Below are 23,065 nucleotides of genomic sequence, written 5' to 3' on the forward strand. Positions count from 1 at the left end.
CAGAGAGCGAGACAGACATACAGAGAGCGAGACAGACAGACAGAGAGCGAGCGAGACAGACAGAGAGCGAGCGAGACAGACAGAGAGCGAGCGAGCGAGACAGACAGACAGAGAGCGAGCGAGCGAGACAGACAGACAGAGAGCGAGCGAGCGAGACAGACAGAGAGCGAGCGAGACAGACAGAGAGCGAGCGAGACAGACAGACAGACAGAGAGCGAGCGAGACAGACAGACAGACAGAGAGCGAGCGAGACAGACAGACAGACAGAGAGCGAGCGAGACAGACAGAGAGCGAGCGAGACAGACAGAGAGCGAGCGAGACAGACAGAGAGCGAGCGAGACAGACAGAGAGCGAGCGAGACAGACAGAGAGCGAGCGAGACAGACAGACAGAGAGCGAGCGAGAGACAGAGAGCGAGACAGACAGACAGAGAGCGAGACAGACAGACAGAGAGCGAGACAGACAGAGAGCGAGCGAGACAGACAGAGAGCGAGCGAGACAGACAGAGAGCGAGCGAGACAGACAGAGAGCGAGCGAGACAGACAGACAGAGAGCGAGCGAGACAGACAGACAGAGAGCGAGCGAGACAGACAGACAGAGAGCGAGCGAGACAGACAGACAGAGAGCGAGACAGACAGACAGACAGAGAGCGAGCGAGCGAGACAGACAGACAGAGAGCGAGCGAGACAGACAGACAGAGAGCGAGCGAGACAGACAGACAGAGAGCGAGCGAGACAGACAGAGAGCGAGCGAGACAGACAGAGAGCGAGCGAGCGAGACAGACAGACAGAGAGCGAGCGAGACAGACAGACAGAGAGCGAGCGAGACAGACAGACAGAGAGCGAGCGAGACAGACAGACAGAGAGCGAGCGAGACAGACAGACAGAGAGCGAGCGAGCAAGACAGACAGAGAGCGAGCGAGACAGACAGAGAGCGAGCGAGACAGACAGAGAGCGAGCGAGACAGACAGACAGAGAGCGAGCGAGACAGACAGACAGAGAGCGAGACAGACAGAGAGCGAGCGAGACAGACAGAGAGCGAGCGAGACCGACAGAGAGCTAGGGAGAGAGCGAGACCGACAGAGAGCGAGACCGACAGAGAGCGAGACCGACAGAGAGCGAGACCGACAGAGAGCGAGACCGACAGAGAGCGAGACCGACACAGACAGACAGACACAGAGAGACAGACACAGAGAGACAGACACAGAGAGACAGACACAGAGAGACAGACACAGAGAGACAGACAGAGCTAGGGAGAGAGCTAGGGAGAGAGCTAGGGAGAGAGACAGAGAGCTAGGGAGAGAGACAGAGAGCTAGGGAGAGAGACAGAGAGCTAGGGAGAGAGACAGAGAGCTAGGGAGAGAGACAGAGAGACAGACAGAGAGCTAGGGAGAGAGACAGACAGAGAGCTAGGGAGAGAGACAGAGAGAGCTAGGGAGAGAGACAGAGAGAGCTAGGGAGAGAGAGAGAGAGAGCTAGGGAGCTAGGGAGAGAGACAGACAGAGAGCTAGGGAGAGAGAGACAGACAGAGAGCTAGGGAGAGAGAGACAGACAGAGAGCTAGGGAGAGAGAGACAGACAGAGAGCTAGGGAGAGAGAGACAGACAGAGAGCTAGGGAGAGAGAGACAGACAGAGAGCTAGGGAGAGAGAGACAGACAGAGAGCTAGGGAGAGAGAGACAGACAGAGAGCTAGGGAGAGAGACAGACAGAGAGCTAGGGAGAGAGACAGAGAGACAGACAGAGAGCTAGGGAGACAGACAGAGAGCTAGGGAGAGAGACAGAGAGCTAGGGAGAGAGACAGAGAGCTAGGGAGAGAGACAGAGAGCTAGGGAGAGAGACAGAGAGCTAGGGAGAGAGACAGAGAGCTAGGGAGAGAGACAGAGAGCTAGGGAGAGAGACAGAGAGCTAGGGAGAGAGACAGAGCTAGGGAGAGAGACAGAGCTAGGGAGAGAGACAGAGAGCTAGGGAGAGAGAGCTAGGGAGAGAGACAGAGAGCTAGGGAGAGAGACAGAGAGCTAGGGAGAGAGACAGAGAGCTAGGGAGAGAGACAGAGAGCTAGGGAGAGAGACAGAGAGCTAGGGAGAGAGACAGAGAGCTAGGGAGAGAGACAGAGAGCGAGCGAGACAGAGAGCGAGCGAGCGAAACAGACAGACACAGAGAGACAGACACAGAGAGACAGACACAGAGAGACAGACACAGAGAGACAGACAGAGCTAGGGAGAGAGCTAGGGAGAGAGCTAGGGAGAGAGACAGAGAGCTAGGGAGAGAGACAGAGAGCTAGGGAGAGAGACAGAGAGCTAGGGAGAGAGACAGAGAGCTAGGGAGAGAGACAGAGAGCTAGGGAGAGAGACAGAGAGCTAGGGAGAGAGACAGAGAGACAGACAGAGAGCTAGGGAGAGAGACAGACAGAGAGCTAGGGAGAGAGACAGAGAGAGCTAGGGAGAGAGACAGAGAGAGCTAGGGAGAGAGAGAGAGAGAGCTAGGGAGCTAGGGAGAGAGACAGACAGAGAGCTAGGGAGAGAGAGACAGACAGAGAGCTAGGGAGAGAGAGACAGACAGAGAGCTAGGGAGAGAGAGACAGACAGAGAGCTAGGGAGAGAGAGACAGACAGAGAGCTAGGGAGAGAGAGACAGACAGAGAGCTAGGGAGAGAGAGACAGACAGAGAGCTAGGGAGAGAGACAGACAGAGAGCTAGGGAGAGAGACAGAGAGACAGACAGAGAGCTAGGGAGAGAGACAGAGAGCTAGGGAGAGAGACAGAGAGCTAGGGAGAGAGACAGAGAGCTAGGGAGAGAGACAGAGAGCTAGGGAGAGAGACAGAGAGCTAGGGAGAGAGACAGAGAGCTAGGGAGAGAGACAGAGAGCTAGGGAGAGAGACAGAGAGCTAGGGAGAGAGACAGAGAGCTAGGGAGAGAGACAGAGCTAGGGAGAGAGACAGAGCTAGGGAGAGAGACAGAGAGCTAGGGAGAGAGAGCTAGGGAGAGAGACAGAGAGCTAGGGAGAGAGACAGAGAGCTAGGGAGAGAGACAGAGAGCTAGGGAGAGAGACAGAGAGCTAGGGAGAGAGACAGAGAGCTAGGGAGAGAGACAGAGAGCGAGCGAGACAGAGAGCGAGCGAGCGAGACAGACAGACAGACAGAGAGCGAGCGAGCGAGACAGACAGAGAGCGAGCGAGCCAGACAGAGAGCTAGGGAGAGAGACAGAGAGCGAGACAGAGACAGAGCTAGGGAGAGAGACAGAGAGAGAGCTAGGGAGAGAGACAGAGAGAGAGAGCTAGGGAGAGAGACAGAGAGAGAGAGCTAGGGAGAGAGACAGAGAGAGAGAGCTAGGGAGAGAGACAGAGAGAGAGAGCTAGGGAGAGAGACAGAGAGAGAGAGCTAGGGAGAGAGACAGAGAGAGAGAGCTAGGGAGAGAGACAGAGAGAGAGAGCTAGGGAGAGAGACAGAGAGAGAGAGCTAGGGAGAGAGACAGAGAGAGAGAGCTAGGGAGAGAGACAGAGAGAGAGAGCTAGGGAGAGAGACAGAGAGAGAGAGCTAGGGAGAGAGACAGAGAGAGAGAGCTAGGGAGAGAGACAGAGAGAGAGAGCTAGGGAGAGAGACAGAGAGAGAGAGCTAGGGAGAGAGACAGAGAGAGAGAGCTAGGGAGAGAGACAGAGAGAGAGAGCTAGGGAGAGAGACAGAGAGAGAGAGCTAGGGAGAGAGACAGAGAGAGAGAGCTAGGGAGAGAGACAGAGAGAGAGAGCTAGGGAGAGAGACAGAGAGAGAGCTAGGGAGAGAGAGCTAGGGAGAGAGAGCTAGGGAGAGAGACAGAGAGGGAGAGAGACAGAGAGAGAGCGAGCGAGACAGACAGAGAGCTAGGGAGAGAGACAGAGAGCGAGACAGACAGAGAGCGAGACAGACAGACAGAGAGCGAGACAGACAGACAGACAGAGAGCGAGACAGACAGACAGACAGAGAGCGAGACAGACAGACAGAAAGACAGAGAGAGCTAGGGAGAGAGACAGACAGAGAGCTAGGGAGAGAGACAGAGAGCTAGGGAGAGAGACAGAGAGCGAGACAGACAGAGAGAGAGACAGAGACAGAGAGAGAGACAGAGACAGAGAGAGAGCTAGGGAGAGAGACAGAGAGAGAGCTAGGGAGAGAGACAGAGAGAGAGCTAGGGAGAGAGACAGAGAGAGAGCTAGGGAGAGAGACAGAGAGAGAGCTAGGGAGAGAGACAGAGAGAGAGCTAGGGAGAGAGACAGAGAGAGAGCTAGGGAGAGAGACAGAGAGAGAGCTAGGGAGAGAGACAGAGAGAGAGCTAGGGAGAGAGACAGAGAGAGAGCTAGGGAGAGAGACAGAGAGAGAGCGAGCGAGACAGACAGAGAGCTAGGGAGAGAGACAGAGAGTTAGGGAGAGAGAGAGCGAGCGAGACAGAGAGCGAGACAGACAGACAGACAGACAGAGAGAGCTAGGGAGAGAGACAGAGAGCTAGGGAGAGAGACAGAGAGCTAGGGAGAGAGACAGAGAGCTAGGGAGAGAGACAGAGAGCTAGGGAGAGAGACAGAGAGCGAGACAGACAGAGAGACAGACAGACAGACAGACAGAGAGCGAGACAGACAGACAGACAGACAGACAGAAAGACAGAGAGAGCTAGGGAGAGAGACAGACAGAGAGCTAGGGAGAGAGACAGACAGAGAGCTAGGGAGAGAGACAAACAGAGAGCTAGGGAGAGAGACAGACAGAGAGAGCTAGGGAGAGAGACAGAGAGAGAGAGCTAGGGAGAGAGACAGAGAGAGAGAGCTAGGGAGAGAGACAGAGAGAGAGAGCTAGGGAGAGAGACAGAGAGAGAGAGCTAGGGAGAGAGACAGAGAGAGAGAGCTAGGGAGAGAGACAGAGAGAGAGAGCTAGGGAGAGAGACAGAGAGAGAGAGCTAGGGAGAGAGACAGAGAGAGAGAGCTAGGGAGAGAGACAGAGAGAGAGAGCTAGGGAGAGAGACAGAGAGAGAGCTAGGGAGAGAGACAGAGAGAGAGCTAGGGAGAGAGACAGAGAGAGAGCTAGGGAGAGAGACAGAGAGCTAGGGAGAGAGACAGAGAGCTAGGGAGAGAGACAGAGAGCTAGGGAGAGAGACAGAGAGCTAGGGAGAGAGACAGAGAGCTAGGGAGCGAGACAGAGAGCTAGGGAGCGAGACAGACACAGAGACAGACAGACAGACAGCGAGACAGAGAGCGAGACAGAGAGCGAGACAGAGAGCGAGACAGAGAGCGAGACAGAGAGCGAGACAGACAGACAGACAGAAAGACAGAGAGAGCTAGGGAGAGAGACAGAGAGCTAGGGAGAGAGACAGAGAGCTAGGGAGAGAGACAGAGAGATAGGGAGAGAGACAGAGAGCTAGGGAGAGAGACAGAGAGCTAGGGAGAGAGACAGAGAGCTAGGGAGAGAGACAGAGAGCTAGGGAGAGAGACAGAGAGACAGGGAGAGAGACAGAGAGAGAGACAGAGAGAGAGACAGAGAGCTAGGGAGAGAGACAGAGAGCTAGGGAGAGAGACAGAGAGCTAGGGAGAGAGACAGAGAGCTAGGGAGAGAGACAGAGAGCTAGGGAGAGAGACAGAGAGCTAGGGAGAGAGACAGAGAGCGAGCGAGACAGAAAGACAGAGAGAGAGCTAGGGAGAGAGACAGAGAGAGAGCTAGGGAGAGAGACAGAGAGAGAGCTAGGGAGAGAGACAGAGAGAGAGCTAGGGAGAGAGACAGAGAGAGAGCTAGGGAGAGAGACAGAGAGAGAGCTAGGGAGAGAGACAGAGAGAGAGCTAGGGAGAGAGACAGAGAGAGAGCTAGGGAGAGAGACAGAGAGAGAGCTAGGGAGAGAGACAGAGAGAGAGCTAGGGAGAGAGACAGAGAGAGAGCTAGGGAGAGAGACAGAGAGAGAGCTAGGGAGAGAGACAGACACAGAGACAGACAGACAGACAGACAGAGAGCGAGACAGAGAGCGAGACAGAGAGCGAGACAGACAGACAGACAGAAAGACAGAGAGAGCTAGGGAGAGAGACAGAGAGCTAGGGAGAGAGACAGAGAGACAGGGAGAGAGACAGGGAGAGAGACAGGGAGAGAGCTAGGGAGAGAGACAGAGAGAGAGACAGAGAGAGAGACAGAGAGCTAGGGAGAGAGACAGAGAGCTAGGGAGAGAGACAGAGAGCTAGGGAGAGAGACAGAGAGCTAGGGAGAGAGACAGAGAGCTAGGGAGAGAGACAGAGAGCTAGGGAGAGAGACAGAGAGCGAGCGAGACAGAAAGACAGAGAGCGAGCGAGACAGAAAGACAGAGAGCGAGCGAGACAGAGAGACAGAGAGAGAGCTAGGGAGAGAGACAGAGAGAGAGCTAGGGAGAGAGACAGAGAGAGAGCTAGGGAGAGAGACAGAGAGAGAGCTAGGGAGAGAGACAGAGAGAGAGCTAGGGAGAGAGACAGAGAGAGAGCTAGGGAGAGAGACAGAGAGAGAGCTAGGGAGAGAGACAGAGAGAGAGCTAGGGAGAGAGACAGAGAGAGAGCTAGGGAGAGAGACAGAGAGAGAGCTAGGGAGAGAGACAGAGAGAGAGCTAGGGAGAGAGAGCTAGGGAGAGAGAGCTAGGGAGAGAGACAGAGAGAGAGCGAGCGAGACAGACAGAGAGCTAGGGAGAGAGACAGAGAGAGAGCGAGCGAGAGAGACAGAGAGAGAGCTAGGGAGAGAGACAGAGAGAGAGCTAGGGAGAGAGACAGAGAGCGAGACAGACAGAGAGCGAGACAGACAGACAGAGAGCGAGACAGACAGACAGAAAGACAGAGAGAGCTAGGGAGAGAGACAGAGAGACAGACAGAGAGCTAGGGAGAGAGACAGAGAGCTAGGGAGAGAGACAGAGAGCGAGACAGACAGAGAGAGAGACAGAGACAGAGAGAGAGCTAGGGAGAGAGACAGAGAGAGAGCTAGGGAGAGAGACAGAGAGAGAGCTAGGGAGAGAGACAGAGAGAGAGCTAGGGAGAGAGACAGAGAGAGAGCTAGGGAGAGAGACAGAGAGAGAGCTAGGGAGAGAGACAGAGAGAGAGCTAGGGAGAGAGACAGAGAGAGAGCGAGCGAGACAGACAGAGAGCTAGGGAGAGAGACAGAGAGCTAGGGAGAGAGACAGAGAGAGAGCGAGCGAGACAGAGAGCGAGACAGACAGACAGACAGACAGAGCGAGAGAGCTAGGGAGAGAGACAGAGAGAGAGCGAGCGAGACAGACAGAGAGAGCTAGGGAGAGAGACAGAGAGCTAGGGAGAGAGACAGAGAGCTAGGGAGAGAGACAGAGAGCTAGGGAGAGAGACAGAGAGCTAGGGAGAGAGACAGAGAGCTAGGGAGAGAGACAGAGAGCTAGGGAGAGAGACAGAGAGCTAGGGAGAGAGACAGAGAGCGAGACAGACAGAGAGACAGACAGACAGAGAGACAGACAGACAGACAGAAAGACAGAGAGAGCTAGGGAGAGAGACAGAGAGCTAGGGAGAGAGACAGACAGAGAGCTAGGGAGAGAGACAGACAGAGAGCTAGGGAGAGAGACAGACAGAGAGCTAGGGAGAGAGACAGACAGAGAGCTAGGGAGAGAGACAGACAGAGAGCTAGGGAGAGAGACAGAGAGAGAGCTAGGGAGAGAGACAGACAGAGAGCTAGGGAGAGAGACAGAGAGAGAGCTAGGGAGAGAGACAGAGAGAGAGCTAGGGAGAGAGACAGAGAGAGAGCTAGGGAGAGAGACAGAGAGAGAGCTAGGGAGAGAGACAGAGAGAGAGCTAGGGAGAGAGACAGAGAGAGAGCTAGGGGGAGAGACAGAGAGAGAGCTAGGGAGAGAGACAGAGAGAGAGCTAGGGAGAGAGACAGAGAGAGAGCTAGGGAGAGAGACAGAGAGAGAGAGCTAGGGAGAGAGACAGAGAGAGAGAGCTAGGGAGAGAGACAGAGAGAGAGAGCTAGGGAGAGAGACAGAGAGAGAGAGCTAGGGAGAGAGACAGAGAGAGAGAGCTAGGGAGAGAGAGCTAGGGAGAGAGACAGAGAGAGAGCTAGGGAGAGAGACAGAGAGAGAGCTAGGGAGAGAGACAGAGAGAGAGCGAGCGAGACAGACAGAGAGCTAGGGAGAGAGACAGAGAGCTAGGGAGAGAGACAGAGAGCTAGGGAGAGAGACAGAGAGCTAGGGAGAGAGACAGAGAGCTAGGGAGAGAGACAGAGAGCTAGGGAGAGAGACAGAGAGCTAGGGAGCGAGACAGAGAGCTAGGGAGCGAGACAGAGAGCTAGGGAGCGAGACAGACACAGAGACAGACAGACAGAGAGCGAGACAGAGAGCGAGACAGACAGACAGACAGACAGAAAGACAGAGAGAGCTAGGGAGAGAGACAGAGAGCTAGGGAGAGAGACAGAGAGCTAGGGAGAGAGACAGAGAGCTAGGGAGAGAGACAGAGAGCTAGGGAGAGAGACAGAGAGCTAGGGAGAGAGACAGAGAGACAGGGAGAGAGACAGAGAGACAGGGAGAGAGACAGGGAGAGAGCTAGGGAGAGAGCTAGGGAGAGAGCTAGGGAGAGAGCTAGGGAGAGAGCTAGGGAGAGAGACAGAGAGAGAGCTAGGGAGAGAGACAGAGAGAGAGACAGAGAGAGAGCTAGAGAGAGAGACAGAGAGAGAGCTAGGGAGCGAGACAGAGAGAGAGCTAGGGAGCGAGACAGAGAGAGAGCTAGGGAGAGAGACAGAGAGAGAGCTAGGGAGAGAGACAGAGAGAGAGCTAGGGAGAGAGACAGACAGAGAGCTAGGGAGAGAGACAGACAGAGAGCTAGGGAGAGAGACAGACAGAGCTAGGGAGAGAGACAGACAGAGAGCTAGGGAGAGAGACAGACAGAGAGCTAGGGAAAGAGACAGACAGAGAGTGAGACAGACAGACAGAGCGAGACAGACAGACAGAGAGCGAGACAGACAGAAAGACAGAGAGAGCTAGGGAGAGAGACAGAGAGAGAGACAGGGAGAGAGAGACAGAGAGCTAGGGAGAGAGCTAGGGAGAGAGACAGACAGAGAGCTAGGGAGAGAGACAGACAGAGAGCTAGGGAGAGAGACAGACAGAGAGCTAGGGAGAGAGACAGACAGAGAGCTAGGGAGAGAGACAGAGAGAGAGAGCTAGGGAGAGAGACAGAGAGAGAGAGCTAGGGAGAGAGACAGAGAGAGAGAGCTAGGGAGAGAGACAGAGAGAGAGAGCTAGGGAGAGAGACAGAGAGAGAGAGCTAGGGAGAGAGAGCTAGGGAGAGAGACAGAGAGAGAGCTAGGGAGAGAGACAGAGAGAGAGAGCTAGGGAGAGAGAGCTAGGGAGAGAGACAGAGAGAGAGAGCTAGGGAGAGAGAGAGAGAGAGCTAGGGAGAGAGACAGAGAGAGAGCTAGGGAGAGAGACAGAGAGAGAGAGCTAGGGAGAGAGACAGAGAGAGAGAGCTAGGGAGAGAGACAGAGAGAGAGAGCTAGGGAGAGAGACAGAGAGAGAGAGCTAGGGAGAGAGAGCTAGGGAGAGAGACAGAGAGAGAGAGCTAGGGAGAGAGAGAGAGAGAGCTAGGGAGAGAGACAGAGAGAGAGAGCTAGGGAGAGAGAGCTAGGGAGAGAGACAGAAATGTCAGAAATGTCAGAAATCAGCTCAATGTAATTGAAGAATCCATAGACTCTAACCAATTCTGGGAAAATTGGAAAACACTAAACAAACAACAACACGAAGAATTATCTATCCAAAATGGAGATGTATGGGTAAACCACTTCTCCAATCTTTTTGGCTCTATAACAAAGAATAAAGAGCAAAAACATATACATGATCAAATACAAATCCTAGAATCAACTATTAAAGACTACCAGAACCCACTGGATTCTCCAATTACCTTGAACGAGTTACAGGACAAAATAAAAACCCTCCAACCCAAAAAGGCCTGTGGTGTTGATGGTATCCTTAATGAAATGATCAAATATACAGACAACAAATTCCAATTGGCTATACTAAAACTCTTTAACATCGTCCTTAGCTCTGGCATCTTCCCCAATATTTGGAACCAAGGACTGATCACCCCAATCCACAAAAGTGGAGACAAATTTGACCCCAATAACTACCGTGGAATATGCGTCAACAGTAACCTTGGTAAAATACTCTGCATTATCATTAACAGCAGACTCGTACATTTCCTCAATGAACACAATGTACTGAGCAAATGTCAAATTGGCTTTTTACCAAATTACCGTACAACAGACCATGTATTCACCCTACACACCCTAATTGACAACCAAACAAACCAAAACAAAGGCAAAGTCTTCTCATGCTTTGTTGATTTCAAAAAAGCCTTCGACTCAATTTGGCATGAGGGTCTGCTATACAAATTGATGGAAAGTGGTGTTGGGGGTAAAACATACGACATTATAAAATCCATGTACACAAACAACAAGTGTGCGGTTAAAATTGGCAAAAAACACACACATTTCTTCACACAGGGTCGTGGGGTGAGACAGGGATGCAGCTTAAGCCCCACCCTCTTCAACATATATATCAACGAATTGGCGCGGGCACTAGAACAGTCTGCAGCACCCGGTCTCACCCTACTAGAATCTGAAGTCAAATGTCTACTGTTTGCTGATGATCTGGTGCTTCTGTCACCAACCAAGGAGGGCCTACAGCAGCACCTAGATCTTCTGCACAGATTCTGTCAGACCTGGGCCCTGACAGTAAATCTCAGTAAGACCAAAATAATGGTGTTCCAAAAAAGGTCCAGTCGCCAGGACCACAAATTCCATCTAGACACCGTTGCCCTAGAGCACACAAAAAACTATACATACCTCGGCCTAAACATCAGCGCCACAGGTAACTTCCACAAAGCTGTGAACGATCTGAGAGACAAGGCAAGAAGGGCATTCTATGCCATCAAAAGGAACATAAATTTCAACATACCAATTAGGATCTGGCTAAAAATACTTGAATCTGTCATAGATTTATGGTTGTGAGGTCTGGGGTCCGCTCACCAACCAAGATTTCACAAAATGGGGCAAACACCAAATTGAGACTCTGCATGCAGAATTCTGCAAAAATATCCTCCGTGTACAACGTAGAACACCAAATAATGCATGCAGAGCAGAATTAGGCCGATACCCACTAATTATCAAAATCCAGAAAAGAGCCGTTAAATTCTACAACCACCTAAAAGGAAGCGATTCCCAAACCTTCCATAACAAAGCCATCACCTACAGAGAGATGAACCTGGAGAAGAGTCCCCTAAGCAAGCTGGTCCTAGGGCTCTGTTCACAAACACAAACACACCCCACAGAGCCCCAGGACAACAGCACAATTAGACCCAACCAAATCATGAGAAAACAAAAAGATAATTACTTGACACATTGGAAAGAATTAACAAAAAAACAGAGCAAACTAGAATGCTATTTGGCCCTAAACAGAGAGTACACAGTGGCAGAATACCTGACCACTGTGACTGACCCAAACTTAAGGAAAGCTTTGACTATGTACAGACTCAGTGAGCATAGCCTTGCTATTGAGAAAGGCCGCCGTAGGCAGACATGGCTCTCAAGAGAAGACAGGCTATGTGCACACTGTCCACAAAATGAGGTGGAAACTGAGCTGCACTTTCTAACCTCCTGCCCAATGTATGACCATATTAGAGACACATATTTCCCTCAGATTACACAGATCCACAAAGAATTCGAAAACAAATCCAATTTTGATAAACTCCCATATCTACTGGGTGAAATTCCACAGTGTGCCATCACAGCAGCAAGATTTGTGACCTGTTGTCACAAGAAAAGGGCAACCAGTGAAGAACAAACAGCATTGTAAATACAACCCATATTTATGCCTATTTATTTTAACCTGTGTGCTTTAACCATTCGTACATTGCTACAACACTGTATATATATATAATATGACATTTGTAATGTCTTTATTGTTTTGAAACTTCTGTATGTGTAATGTTTACTGTTAATTTGTATTGTTTGTTTCACTTTTGTGTATTGCTACCTCACTTGCTTTGGCAATGTTAACACATGTTTCCCATGCCAATAAAGCCCCTTGAATTGAATTGAATTGAGAGAGCTAGGGAGAGAGACAGAGAGAGAGCTAGGGAGAGAGACAGACAGAGAGCTAGGGAGAGAGACAGACAGAGAGCTAGGGAGAGAGACAGACAGAGAGGGAGAGGTCACGATCAGATGAGCTCCTGCATTTTTCAGCATTTTCTTTAAAAAATATAGATTTAGAGTTAGATAAACTTGGATTTTTTGTCAGGAACACATACAGGATGCTACCCTCTACAACATAACCCTCACTTCAAATCAAAACTCAAAACCTACAACCTGATTTTGGACGGAATTACGGAATCACCTGAAAAGTTCACAACAACCAAGGATTATAATTCTATATAAATTCTATATAAATTCTCTGGAAAACAACAGAAACCTGAAAACACCACCCAACCTGGAACTGAGTGAGTAATGTTTAGTCTGAAACTATATTCTATTTCCAAAAGCCAAGAAGAAAAATACATGACATTACTTTATAAGGACTGAATGGTAACATAATTCTGCCAAGCTTGATACAGCTTCAACTAGCACTTACGTGTCAAGTGAGAGGTGTCAAAGCCCATTAGCCCAACAATGGCAGGAGAGTCGAATAGTCTACCCCAACCAAATGGAGAGGCCTTAGAAGCTGCCTCCCGCTGTTCAGAGGTAATTAAAATACAGTACCCGGTGAGTGTAAAGAATGATACGGCAAGAAAAGATCACAAAATGAAGCTCCTTATGGAAAATCAAGAGACACTTTTTGCTGACTATTACAAAAATGGGAACATCAGCAACCTTATCTTCCACACAAACCATCCCCTGGCATGGCACAGTGCTATATTAGCACACTACCCCTCTGTTAAGAGAGGGGGGGTTAACGAGGGGTGGAAACTCAGGATTCTTGACAACGAGGACGAGGAGTCAGCTAACATAAATCTTTATAAGTCTGGAACAGTAATGGTACAGGGCAACCCCAAACAGTTTCAGCTGGACTTTCACCTAATCAAAGAATTAGCCCTGCAGGAGAAGCTCTCCCTTGATAAAGATACCCCCACCCCAAGCGGGTCAGACCAGACCTCTTCATCAGGACCCACAGACGAGCAACCCTCAGCAGACAGTCAACCTCCCAGCACAGAGTACTTCCCCCTCATTGAAATGAAGGATAAATTCACCCAGCTGGAGGTAAGGCAGGTGGAGCTGGAACAGCAGGTGATTACACTCCAGTCAGCACAGACCCAGACAACAGTCCAGCACAACAACACCCCTTTAACCAGACCCGGAGTGCTGGAGGTGGAGAGAGACATATCTGCTCTCTGGACAGTGGTGAGACAACTTCAACAGGAGAAAGAGCAGAAGCAGGAGCAGGAGCAGAACAGAGCACTAGAGGAGAGGATCAGACTGCTGGAGGAGAGGGAGAGGGGGATGGAGGAGAGGATCAGACTGCTGGAGGAGAGGGAGAGGGGGATGGAGGAGAGGATCAGACTGCTGGAGGAGAGGTGGAGGGGGATGGCATGTGACAGAGAACAACCCACTAGGGAGGTGGCCATCCCCACAGAGACGCCAGCAGAACAGCCCACCTCAGCACCCGACAAAAGTCTCAATACCACAGCAGAACAGTCCACACCAGACCCTGACCATAGAGTCGACATCACAGCAGAACAGACAAAAGAAAAACCCCAAGCCCAGCAGCTCTCACCCCCCCTGAGCACCCCCCCTGTCAGCCACCCTGATAGCCCTCCTGACAACCCCCCCACACCCACTGAGGACAAACACAAGACACAGATTGTTCTCCTTATGGACTCAAATGGGAAATATATAGAAGAAAAAAAACTTTTTCCCAAACACAGTGTGTCTAAACTCTGGTGTCCAAACACCCAGCGCGCCCTAGACCTTCTGTCTGAGGACAAACTAGGCTCACCTAGCCACATAATAATACACACAGGCACAAACGACCTGAGAGCACAGCAGGAAAGGGTGGCCACAGCACTGAAGGGAGTGATTGAAAAAGCTTCTTCTACTTTCCCCAACGCACAAGTGGTTATCTCCACCCTGCTACCACGAAAAGACTTCCACCCTGCTACAATACAGCGGGTAAACGCAAGCATTTCCCGTGACTGTGCCTCAAAACCAAATGTCTTTCTGGCCCACCACTCCACCCTGGACTTGAACAGCCTCTATGACCAGGTCCACCTCTACAAGGCAGCAGTGCCCACCTTTGCCCGGACTCTAAAGGACATCGCTCTCAAACGCAGCCCCAACACTTCACACAGGAGCAACAGATCAATAGACACCCCACCCAGACCAGCGAGACACCCTCCAAGACCTTCAGGACCCCCCCCTGGACCTACACATAGAGGACCCACGCCAAGAGGACTTACATCCAGACCACAACACCCCCAGACACATCCACACCCCCACCCCAACCAATCAACACCCCCCCACATCAACCATGCCCACACCCAATTTAGGCCCCCTCAGATCAGACCTATGCCACTCCTGCCCACCCCATGCACCCCACCCCCGCAAAGAGGGCATCAACATGGAAGTCACACATACGCCCAGGTAGTGAGCGGGCAAACAGGCCCAACCCCCACTCTTACACTCGCCCAAGCCAACGGCATGTACCAGATGCTCAGCAGGCTCTGCTCACACTTACTGGCCTGAGGCCAAACCACGACCAACAACATTGGACACTTTATGGAACAAAAAGCCTTCACTATCTCATCCTGGAATATCCAAGGCCTGAGGTCATCTGCCTTTGGCCTAAAGAGCAGGAACCCGGACTTCACCAAAGAAATCAGTAATGCAGACATTGTCATCCTGCAAGAAACATGGTATAGAGGAGACGGACCCACTGGTTGCCCTCTAGGTTACAGAGAGCTGGTAGTCCCATCCACCAAACTACCAGGTGTGAAACAGGGAAGGGACTCAGGGGGAATGCTAATTTGGTATAGAGCAGACCTAACTCACTCCATTAAATTAATCAAAACAGGAACATTTTACATTTGGCTAGAAATTCAAAAGGAAATTATCTTAACAGAGAAAAATGTCCTCCTGTGTGCTACCTATATCCCCCCACTAGAATCCCCATACTTTAATGAAGACAGCTTCTCCATCCTGGAGGGGGAAATCAATCATTTCCAGGCCCAGGGACATGTATTAGTCTGTGGCGACCTAAATGCCAGAACTGGACAAGAACCTGACACCCTCAGCACACAGGGGGACAAACACCTGCCTGCAGGTGACAGCATTCCCTCCCCCATATGCCCCCCTAGGCACAACTATGACAACATAACCAACAAAAACGGGTCACAACTCCTGCAGCTCTGTCGCACGCTGGGTATGTACATAGTCAATGGTAGGCTTCGAGGGGACTCCTATGGTAGGTACACCTATAGCTCATCTCTTGGCAGTAGCACTGTAGACTACTTTATCACTGACCTCAACCCAGAGTCTCTCAGAGCGTTCACAGTCAGCCCACTGACACCCCTATCAGACCACAGCAAAATCACAGTCTACTTGAACAGAGCAATACTCAATCATGAGGCATCAAAGCCAAAGGAACTGAGTAACATTAAGAAATGCTATAGATGGAAGGAATGCAGTTTGGAAACCTACCAAAACACAATTAGACAACAGCAAATTCAATCCCTTTTAGATAACTTCCTGGGTAAAACGTTCCACTGCAATAGTGAAGGTGTAAACTTGGCAGTAGAAAATCTTAACAGTATATTTGACCTCTCAGCTTCCCTATCAAATCTAAAAATCTCAAATAGAAAACCAAAGAAAATGAACAACAATGACAAATGGTTTGATGAAGAATGCAAAAATCTAAGAAATAAATTGAGAAACCTGTCCAACCAAAAACATAGAGACCCGGAAAACCTGAGTCTACGCCTTCACTATGGTGAATCACTAAAACAATACAGAAATACACTACGGAAAAAGAAGGAACAGCACGTCAGAAATCAGCTCAATGTAATTGAAGAATCCATAGACTCTAACCAATTCTGGGAAAATTGGAAAACACTAAACAAACAACAACACGAAGAATTATCTATCCAAAATGGAGATGTATGGGTAAACCACTTCTCCAATCTTTTTGGCTCTATAACAAAGAATAAAGAGCAAAAACATATACATGATCAAATACAAATCCTAGAATCAACTATTAAAGACTACCAGAACCCACTGGATTCTCCAATTACCTTGAACGAGTTACAGGACAAAATAAAAACCCTCCAACCCAAAAAGGCCTGTGGTGTTGATGGTATCCTTAATGAAATGATCAAATATACAGACAACAAATTCCAATTGGCTATACTAAAACTCTTTAACATCGTCCTTAGCTCTGGCATCTTCCCCAATATTTGGAACCAAGGACTGATCACCCCAATCCACAAAAGTGGAGACAAATTTGACCCCAATAACTACCGTGGAATATGCGTCAACAGTAACCTTGGGAAAATACTCTGCATTATCATTAACAGCAGACTCGTACATTTCCTCAATGAAAACAATGTACTGAGCAAATGTCAAATTGGCTTTTTACCAAATTACCGTACAACAGACCATGTATTCACCCTACACACCCTAATTGACAACCAAACAAACCAAAACAAAGGCAAAGTCTTCTCATGCTTTGTTGATTTCAAAAAAGCCTTCGACTCAATTTGGCATGAGGGTCTGCTATAAAAATTGATGGAAAGTGGTGTTGGGGGTAAAACATACGACATTATAAAATCCATGTACACAAACAACAAGTGTGCGGTTAAAATTGGCAAAAAACACACACATTTCTTCACACAGGGTCGTGGGGTGAGACAGGGATGCAGCTTAAGCCCCACCCTCTTCAACATATATATCAACGAATTGGCGCGGGCACTAGAACAGTCTGCAGCACCCGGTCTCACCCTACTAGAATCTGAAGTCAAATGTCTACTGTTTGCTGATGATCTGGTGCTTCTGTCACCAACCAAGGAGGGCCTACAGCAGCACCTAGATCTTCTGCACAGATTCTGTCAGACCTGGGCCCTGACAGTAAATCTCAGTAAGACCAAAATAATGGTGTTCCAAAAAAGGTCCAGTCGCCAGGACCACAAATTCCATCTAGACACCGTTGCCCTAGAGCACACAAAAAACTATACATACCTCGGCCTAAACATCAGCGCCACAGGTAACTTCCACAAAGCTGTGAACGATCTGAGAGACAAGGCAAGAAGGGCATTCTATGCCATCAAAAGGAACATAAATTTCAACATACCAATTAGGATCTGGCTAAAAATACTTGAATCTGTCATAGAGCCCATTGCCCTTTATGGTTGTGAGGTCTGGGGTCCGCTCACCAACCAAGATTTCACAAAATGGGGCAAACACCAAATTGAGACTCTGCATGCAGAATTCTGCAAAAATATCCTCCGTGTACAACGTAGAACACCAAATAATGCATGCAGAGCAGAATTAGGCCGATACCCACTAATTATCAAAATCCAGAAAAGAGCCGTTAAATTCTACAACCACCTAAAAGGAAGCGATTCCCAAACCTTCCATAACAAAGCCATCACCTACAGAGAGATGAACCTGGAGAAGAGTCCCCTAAGCAAGCTGGTCCTGGGGCTCTATTCTCTAACACAAACACACCCCACAGAGCCCCAGGACAACAGCACAATTAGACCCAACCAAATCATGAGAAAACAAAAAGATAATTACTTGACACATTGGAAAGAATTAACAAAAAAACAGAGCAAACTAGAATGCTATTTGGCCCTAAACAGAGAGTACACAGTGGCAGAATACCTGACCACTGTGACTGACCCAAACTTAAGGAAAGCTTTGACTATGTACAGACTCAGTGAGCATAGCCTTGCTATTGAGAAAGGCCGCCGTAGGCAGACATGGCTCTCAAGAGAAGACAGGCTATGTGCTCACTGCCCACAAAATGAGGTGGAAACTGAGCTGCACTTCCTAACCTCCTGCCCAATGTATGACCATATTAGAGAGACATATTTCCCACAGATTACACAGATCCACAAAGAATTTGAAAACAAATCCAATTTTGATAAACTCCCATATCTACTGGGAGAAATTCCACAGTGTGCCATCAAAGCAGCAAGATTTGTGACCTGTTGCCACAAGAAAAGGGCAACCAGTGAAGAACAAACACCATTGTAAATACAACCCATATTTATGCTTATTTATTTTAACTTGTGTGCTTTAACCATTTGTACATTGTTACAACACTGTATATATATAATATAACATTTGTAATGTCTTTATTGTTTTGAAACTTCTGTATGTGTAATGTTTACTGTTAATTTGTATTGTTTATTTCACTTTTGTATAATATCTACCTCACTTGCTTTGGCAATGTTAACACATGTTTCCCATGCCAATAAAGCCCCTTGAATTGAATTGAATTGAATTGAGAGAGAGAGGGAGAGAGAGAGACCACTGCACAACAGCAGAACCTGAGACGGAGCTGCATTTCCTGACAAAATGTCAAAAATATAAAACAATTAGAGAGTGTCATTTTCCCAAATTTGAAACCCTTATTCAAGGTTTCAAAGACCTCTCTGATGAGGATAGGCTACCTGTCCTGTTGGGGGAGGACGCAGAGTGCTGCTATAAGTTGAGGGACAGTGTCTGACAGACCAATCAACCTGCACATGTACTCTACTGTATGCTTATTGTTGAATGTATGGTTATTTGGACCCTTGGTTATTGTTGTTACTGTTGTCCCGTTGACATTTTTGATTCTCATTTTTATTTATATTGTAAATATCCAAAATAAGCTTTGGCAATATGTACATTGTTACGTCATGCCAATAAAGCGAATTGAATTGAGCTAGGGAGAGAGACAGAGAGCTAGGGAGAGAGACAGAGACAGACAGGGAGCTAGGGAGAGAGACAGCGAGCTAGGGAGAGAGACAGCGAGCTAGGGAGAGAGACAGCGAGCTAGGGAGAGAGACAGCGAGCTAGGGAGAGAGACAGCGAGCTAGGGAGAGAGACAGCGAGCTAGGGAGAGAGACAGCGAGCTAGGGAGAGAGACAGCGAGCTAGGGAGAGAGACAGCGAGCTAGGGAGAGAGACAGCGAGCTAGGGAGAGAGACAGCGAGCTAGGGAGAGAGACAGCGAGCTAGGGAGAGAGACAGCGAGCTAGGGAGAGAGACAGGGAGCTAGGGAGAGAGACAGGGAGCTAGGGAGAGAGACAGGGAGCTAGGGAGAGAGACAGGGAGCTAGGGAGAGAGACAGAGAGCTAGGGAGAGAGACAGGGAGCTAGGGAGAGAGACAGAGAGCTAGGGAGAGAGACAGAGAGCTAGGGAGAGAGACAGGGAGCTAGGGAGAGAGACAGGGAGCTAGGGAGAGAGACAGAGAGCTAGGGAGAGAGACAGGGAGCTAGGGAGAGAGACAGAGAGCTAGGGAGAGAGACAGAGAGCTAGGGAGAGAGACAGAGAGCTAGGGAGAGAGACAGAGAGCTAGGGAGAGAGACAGAGAGCTAGGGAGAGAGACAGAGAGCTAGGGAGAGAGACAGAGAGCTAGGGAGAGAGACAGAGAGCTAGGGAGAGAGACAGAGAGCTAGGGAGCTAGGGAGAGAGACAGAGAGCTAGGGAGAGAGACAGGGAGCTAGGGAGAGAGACAGGGAGCTAGGGAGAGAGACAGAGAGCTAGGGAGAGAGACAGGGAGCTAGGGAGAGAGACAGGGAGCTAGGGAGAGAGACAGAGAGCTAGGGAGAGAGACAGGGACCCATGCTTCCGTTATCATTAATCTGCAATAAACAGGAAACAGGTGTGGAAGGAAGTGGACGACTGTATCAGTCAGAGGGAGAGATAAAAAAAGAAAGACAGTGATAGAGGTAGAAAGAGATGGAAAGAGGAGAACGGAAGGAAGGATGAGACTGTGTGAACTGTCCTTGCTCCGATGTGTGTAACTCTCTCTCATTTTTATGACCCCCCTTTTCTTACCCAAACCCCTAACCTCCCCAAACCCCGGCCCTCCTGCCCTCCTGTCCCTCATTTCCTCTGTCTGTACCTCTGAATCGTCTCCCTCCATCTTATCCCGTTACAGGAAAGAGATAGCAGGCATTTCAGCTGCCCAGGAGAGGGGGAAAATGAGAAGGGGAGAGGGAAGAGGAAAGAGAAAAGGAAGTAGGAGAGGGGGAGAGAGGGGAGAGGAGAGAGCGAGATGGGGGGAGATGAGAAACCACTGGAGTTTGAAGAGCATCACTCTGGCTCCATCAATGTCAAAGATGCTCCTCTTATCCTCTACCCCGTCTGTCTAGCTGTCTGTCAGTCAAACATTCAATATAATCCCCCATTGATAAAGGAATTTATATGTTTAAAGTAATGAATAAAGTATTCCACCCTGAAACTGTATAACTGTGTGAAATGTATTAGAATTATAAGGCTATAATAATGTGTTAGAAGCATAATTCAACAATGTGTGTGACTAGGCCATTGTGTTACTATTTTGCAATATGAGCTGGGTAGACATTCAAGGACAACTGAACTGTCGACTTGTGATAACGATGAAACATGTTGCAGAAGGGTGATAAACAATGTATGTGAACTTTGGAAAAATACAGCCCACCTAAAGAGAGGTGGAGTTTCTACTGATGTGAGTTCATGTGTGTGTGTGTGTGTGTGTGTGAGGTATAAAAGGCTATGTGCATTGTATGATTTTCAGAGTACTCTCTGAATAAAGGATTGATCTATTGCAGACTGGGGACTTAGTCTAATTCTTCATTAACCAGGGTCTTACAAACCTCTGGGAATTGGTCAAAGTTATAAAATAGTTCAGTTAGAACATTGGGATAAAAATTCTCGTGACACCTGCGGTTCCATCTTTCTTTGTTTTAAGATTGCTTTGACCTTTTGGCTCTTGGTCTCTCTACTCTCACCAACACTGACATCAAAATGTGATCTTTGGAGTTCGAAGCATCTCAGACTTAGAACTGAATAGAATAGCTGACTCAAGGAAGGAACATTGTAATATGGTCCATACCGTTCAGTAAATCAGCAATGTCAGGATGGATTCCCAAGACGGCTCTCTTGTCAGCTGCAGGGGGAGGAGGGGCATGCTTGAGGGTGGAGTCACTGGCTGAGATTGACACCGTGGTGAAGGTGCTGACCAGCAAGATGCCTAACCCAACCCACAACACCAACTGTAGAGAGAGAGAGAGAGAGATGTTGGTCAGTGATGAGGTTAGTCGAGATAATGTATGTATGTACAGTTGAAGTCGGAAGTTTACATACACTTAAGTTAGAGTCATTAAAACTCGGTTTTCAACCACTCCAAAAATGTATTGTAAACAAACTATAGTTTGGCAAGTCGGTTAGGACATCTACTTTGTGCATGACAAGTCATTTTTCCAACAATTGTGTACAGACAGATTATTTCACTTATAATTCACTGTATCACAATTCCAGTGGGTCAGAAGTTTACACACACTAAGTTGACTGTGCCTTTAAATAGCTAAATAAATAAATTCCAGAAAATTATGTCATAGCTTTAGAAGCTTCTGGTAGGCTAATTGACATCATTTGAGTCAATTGGAGGTGTACCTGCAGATGTATTTCAAGGCCTACCTTCAAACTCAGTGCATCTTTGCTTGACATCATGGGAAAATCAAAAGAAATCAGCTAAGACCTCAGAAAAAAAATTATAGACCTCCACAAATCTGGTTCATCTATGGGAGCAATTTCCAAACGCCTGAAGGTACCACGTTAATCTGTACAAACAATAGTACGCACGTATAAACACCATGGGACCACGCAGCCATCATACCGCTCAGGAAGGAGACGCGTCTGTCTCCTAGAGATGAACGTACTTTGCTGCGAAAAGTGCAAATCAATCCCAGAACAACAGCAAAGGACCTTGTGAAGATGCTGGAGGAAACAGGTACGAAAGTATCTACATCCACTAGAGGTCGACCGATTAATCGGAATGGCCGATTTCAAGTTTTCATAACAATCGGAAATCGGTATTTTTGGGCGCCGATTTGCCGTTTTTTTTTTTTTTTTTTTTTTTACACCTATATTTAATCTTTATTTAACTAGGCAAGTCAGCTAAGAACACATTCTTATTTTCAATGTCGGCCTAGGAATGTTCTGCCTCGTTCAGGGGCAGAACGACAGATTTTTAACCTTGTCAGCTCGGGGGATCCAATCTTGCAACCTTACAGTTAACTAGTCCAATGCTCTAATACCTGATTACATTGCACTCCACGAGGAGCCTGCCTGTTAGCGAATGCAGTAAGCTAAGGTAAGTTGCTAGCTAGCATTAAACTTATCTTATAAAAAACAATCAATCAATGACTGTCATTGCTCCAATGTGTACTTAACCATAAACATCAATGCCTTTCTTAAAATCAATACACAAGTATATATTTTTAAACCTGCATATTTAGCTAAAAGAAATCCAGGTTAGCAGGCAATATTAACCAGGTGAAATTGTGTCATTTCTCTTGCGTTCATTGCACGCAGAGTCAGGGTATATGCAACAGTTTGGGCCGCCTGGCTCTTTGCGAACTAATTTGCCAGAATTTTACGTAATTATGACAACATTGAAGGTTGTGCAATGTAACAGGTAAATTTAGACTCATGGATTCCACCCGTTAGATAAAATACGGAACGGAATAAACGTTTTGTTTTCGAGGTGATAGTTTCCGGATTAGTCAAAGGTATATGGTTTAGAGAGAAATAGTCGACGCGTTATAATTCCTGTAATAACTTGCGGCTGAACTTGAAAGGGGTTCTTTCGTTATTTTACCGTTCATGTCTTCCATAGAGAATGTCTTGATCTACTTCAAATAAGGTCTGTGTTTTGTGCAGGCTTAAACCGCCTCGACGTTTTGATACCCGTGTAAATCTCACTAGGATAAGGTAACGTTTGTCAACATATTTTCATAAATCCACTCTACAATTTTTTTTATCTTCGCTTATATTTAGCCAATATTGATCAGAGTTACCTTGTCCTATGGATATCTACACAGCTATAAAATTGGCACAGTGGTGTAAGCCTACACAAAACACAGACCTTA

At 48.4% G+C, this 23,065-nt stretch overlaps 1 protein-coding gene across 1 annotated transcript in view; it reads right to left on the reverse strand.

The window, feature by feature from the left end:
• The window catches only part of LOC120046817 (putative sodium-coupled neutral amino acid transporter 10), a 69,778-nt gene that overhangs the window by 9,258 nt on the left and 37,455 nt on the right, over positions 1 to 23,065 (reverse strand). The window contains exon 11 of the mRNA XM_038992352.1: positions 21,028 to 21,187. Coding sequence (XP_038848280.1) covers positions 21,028 to 21,187 — 160 coding nt within the window. The remainder of the gene's footprint in view (positions 1 to 21,027; positions 21,188 to 23,065) is intronic.

This window comes from Salvelinus namaycush, chromosome 4 (assembly GCF_016432855.1).
Source record: "Salvelinus namaycush isolate Seneca chromosome 4, SaNama_1.0, whole genome shotgun sequence".
Lineage (NCBI taxonomy): Eukaryota > Metazoa > Chordata > Actinopteri > Salmoniformes > Salmonidae > Salvelinus > Salvelinus namaycush.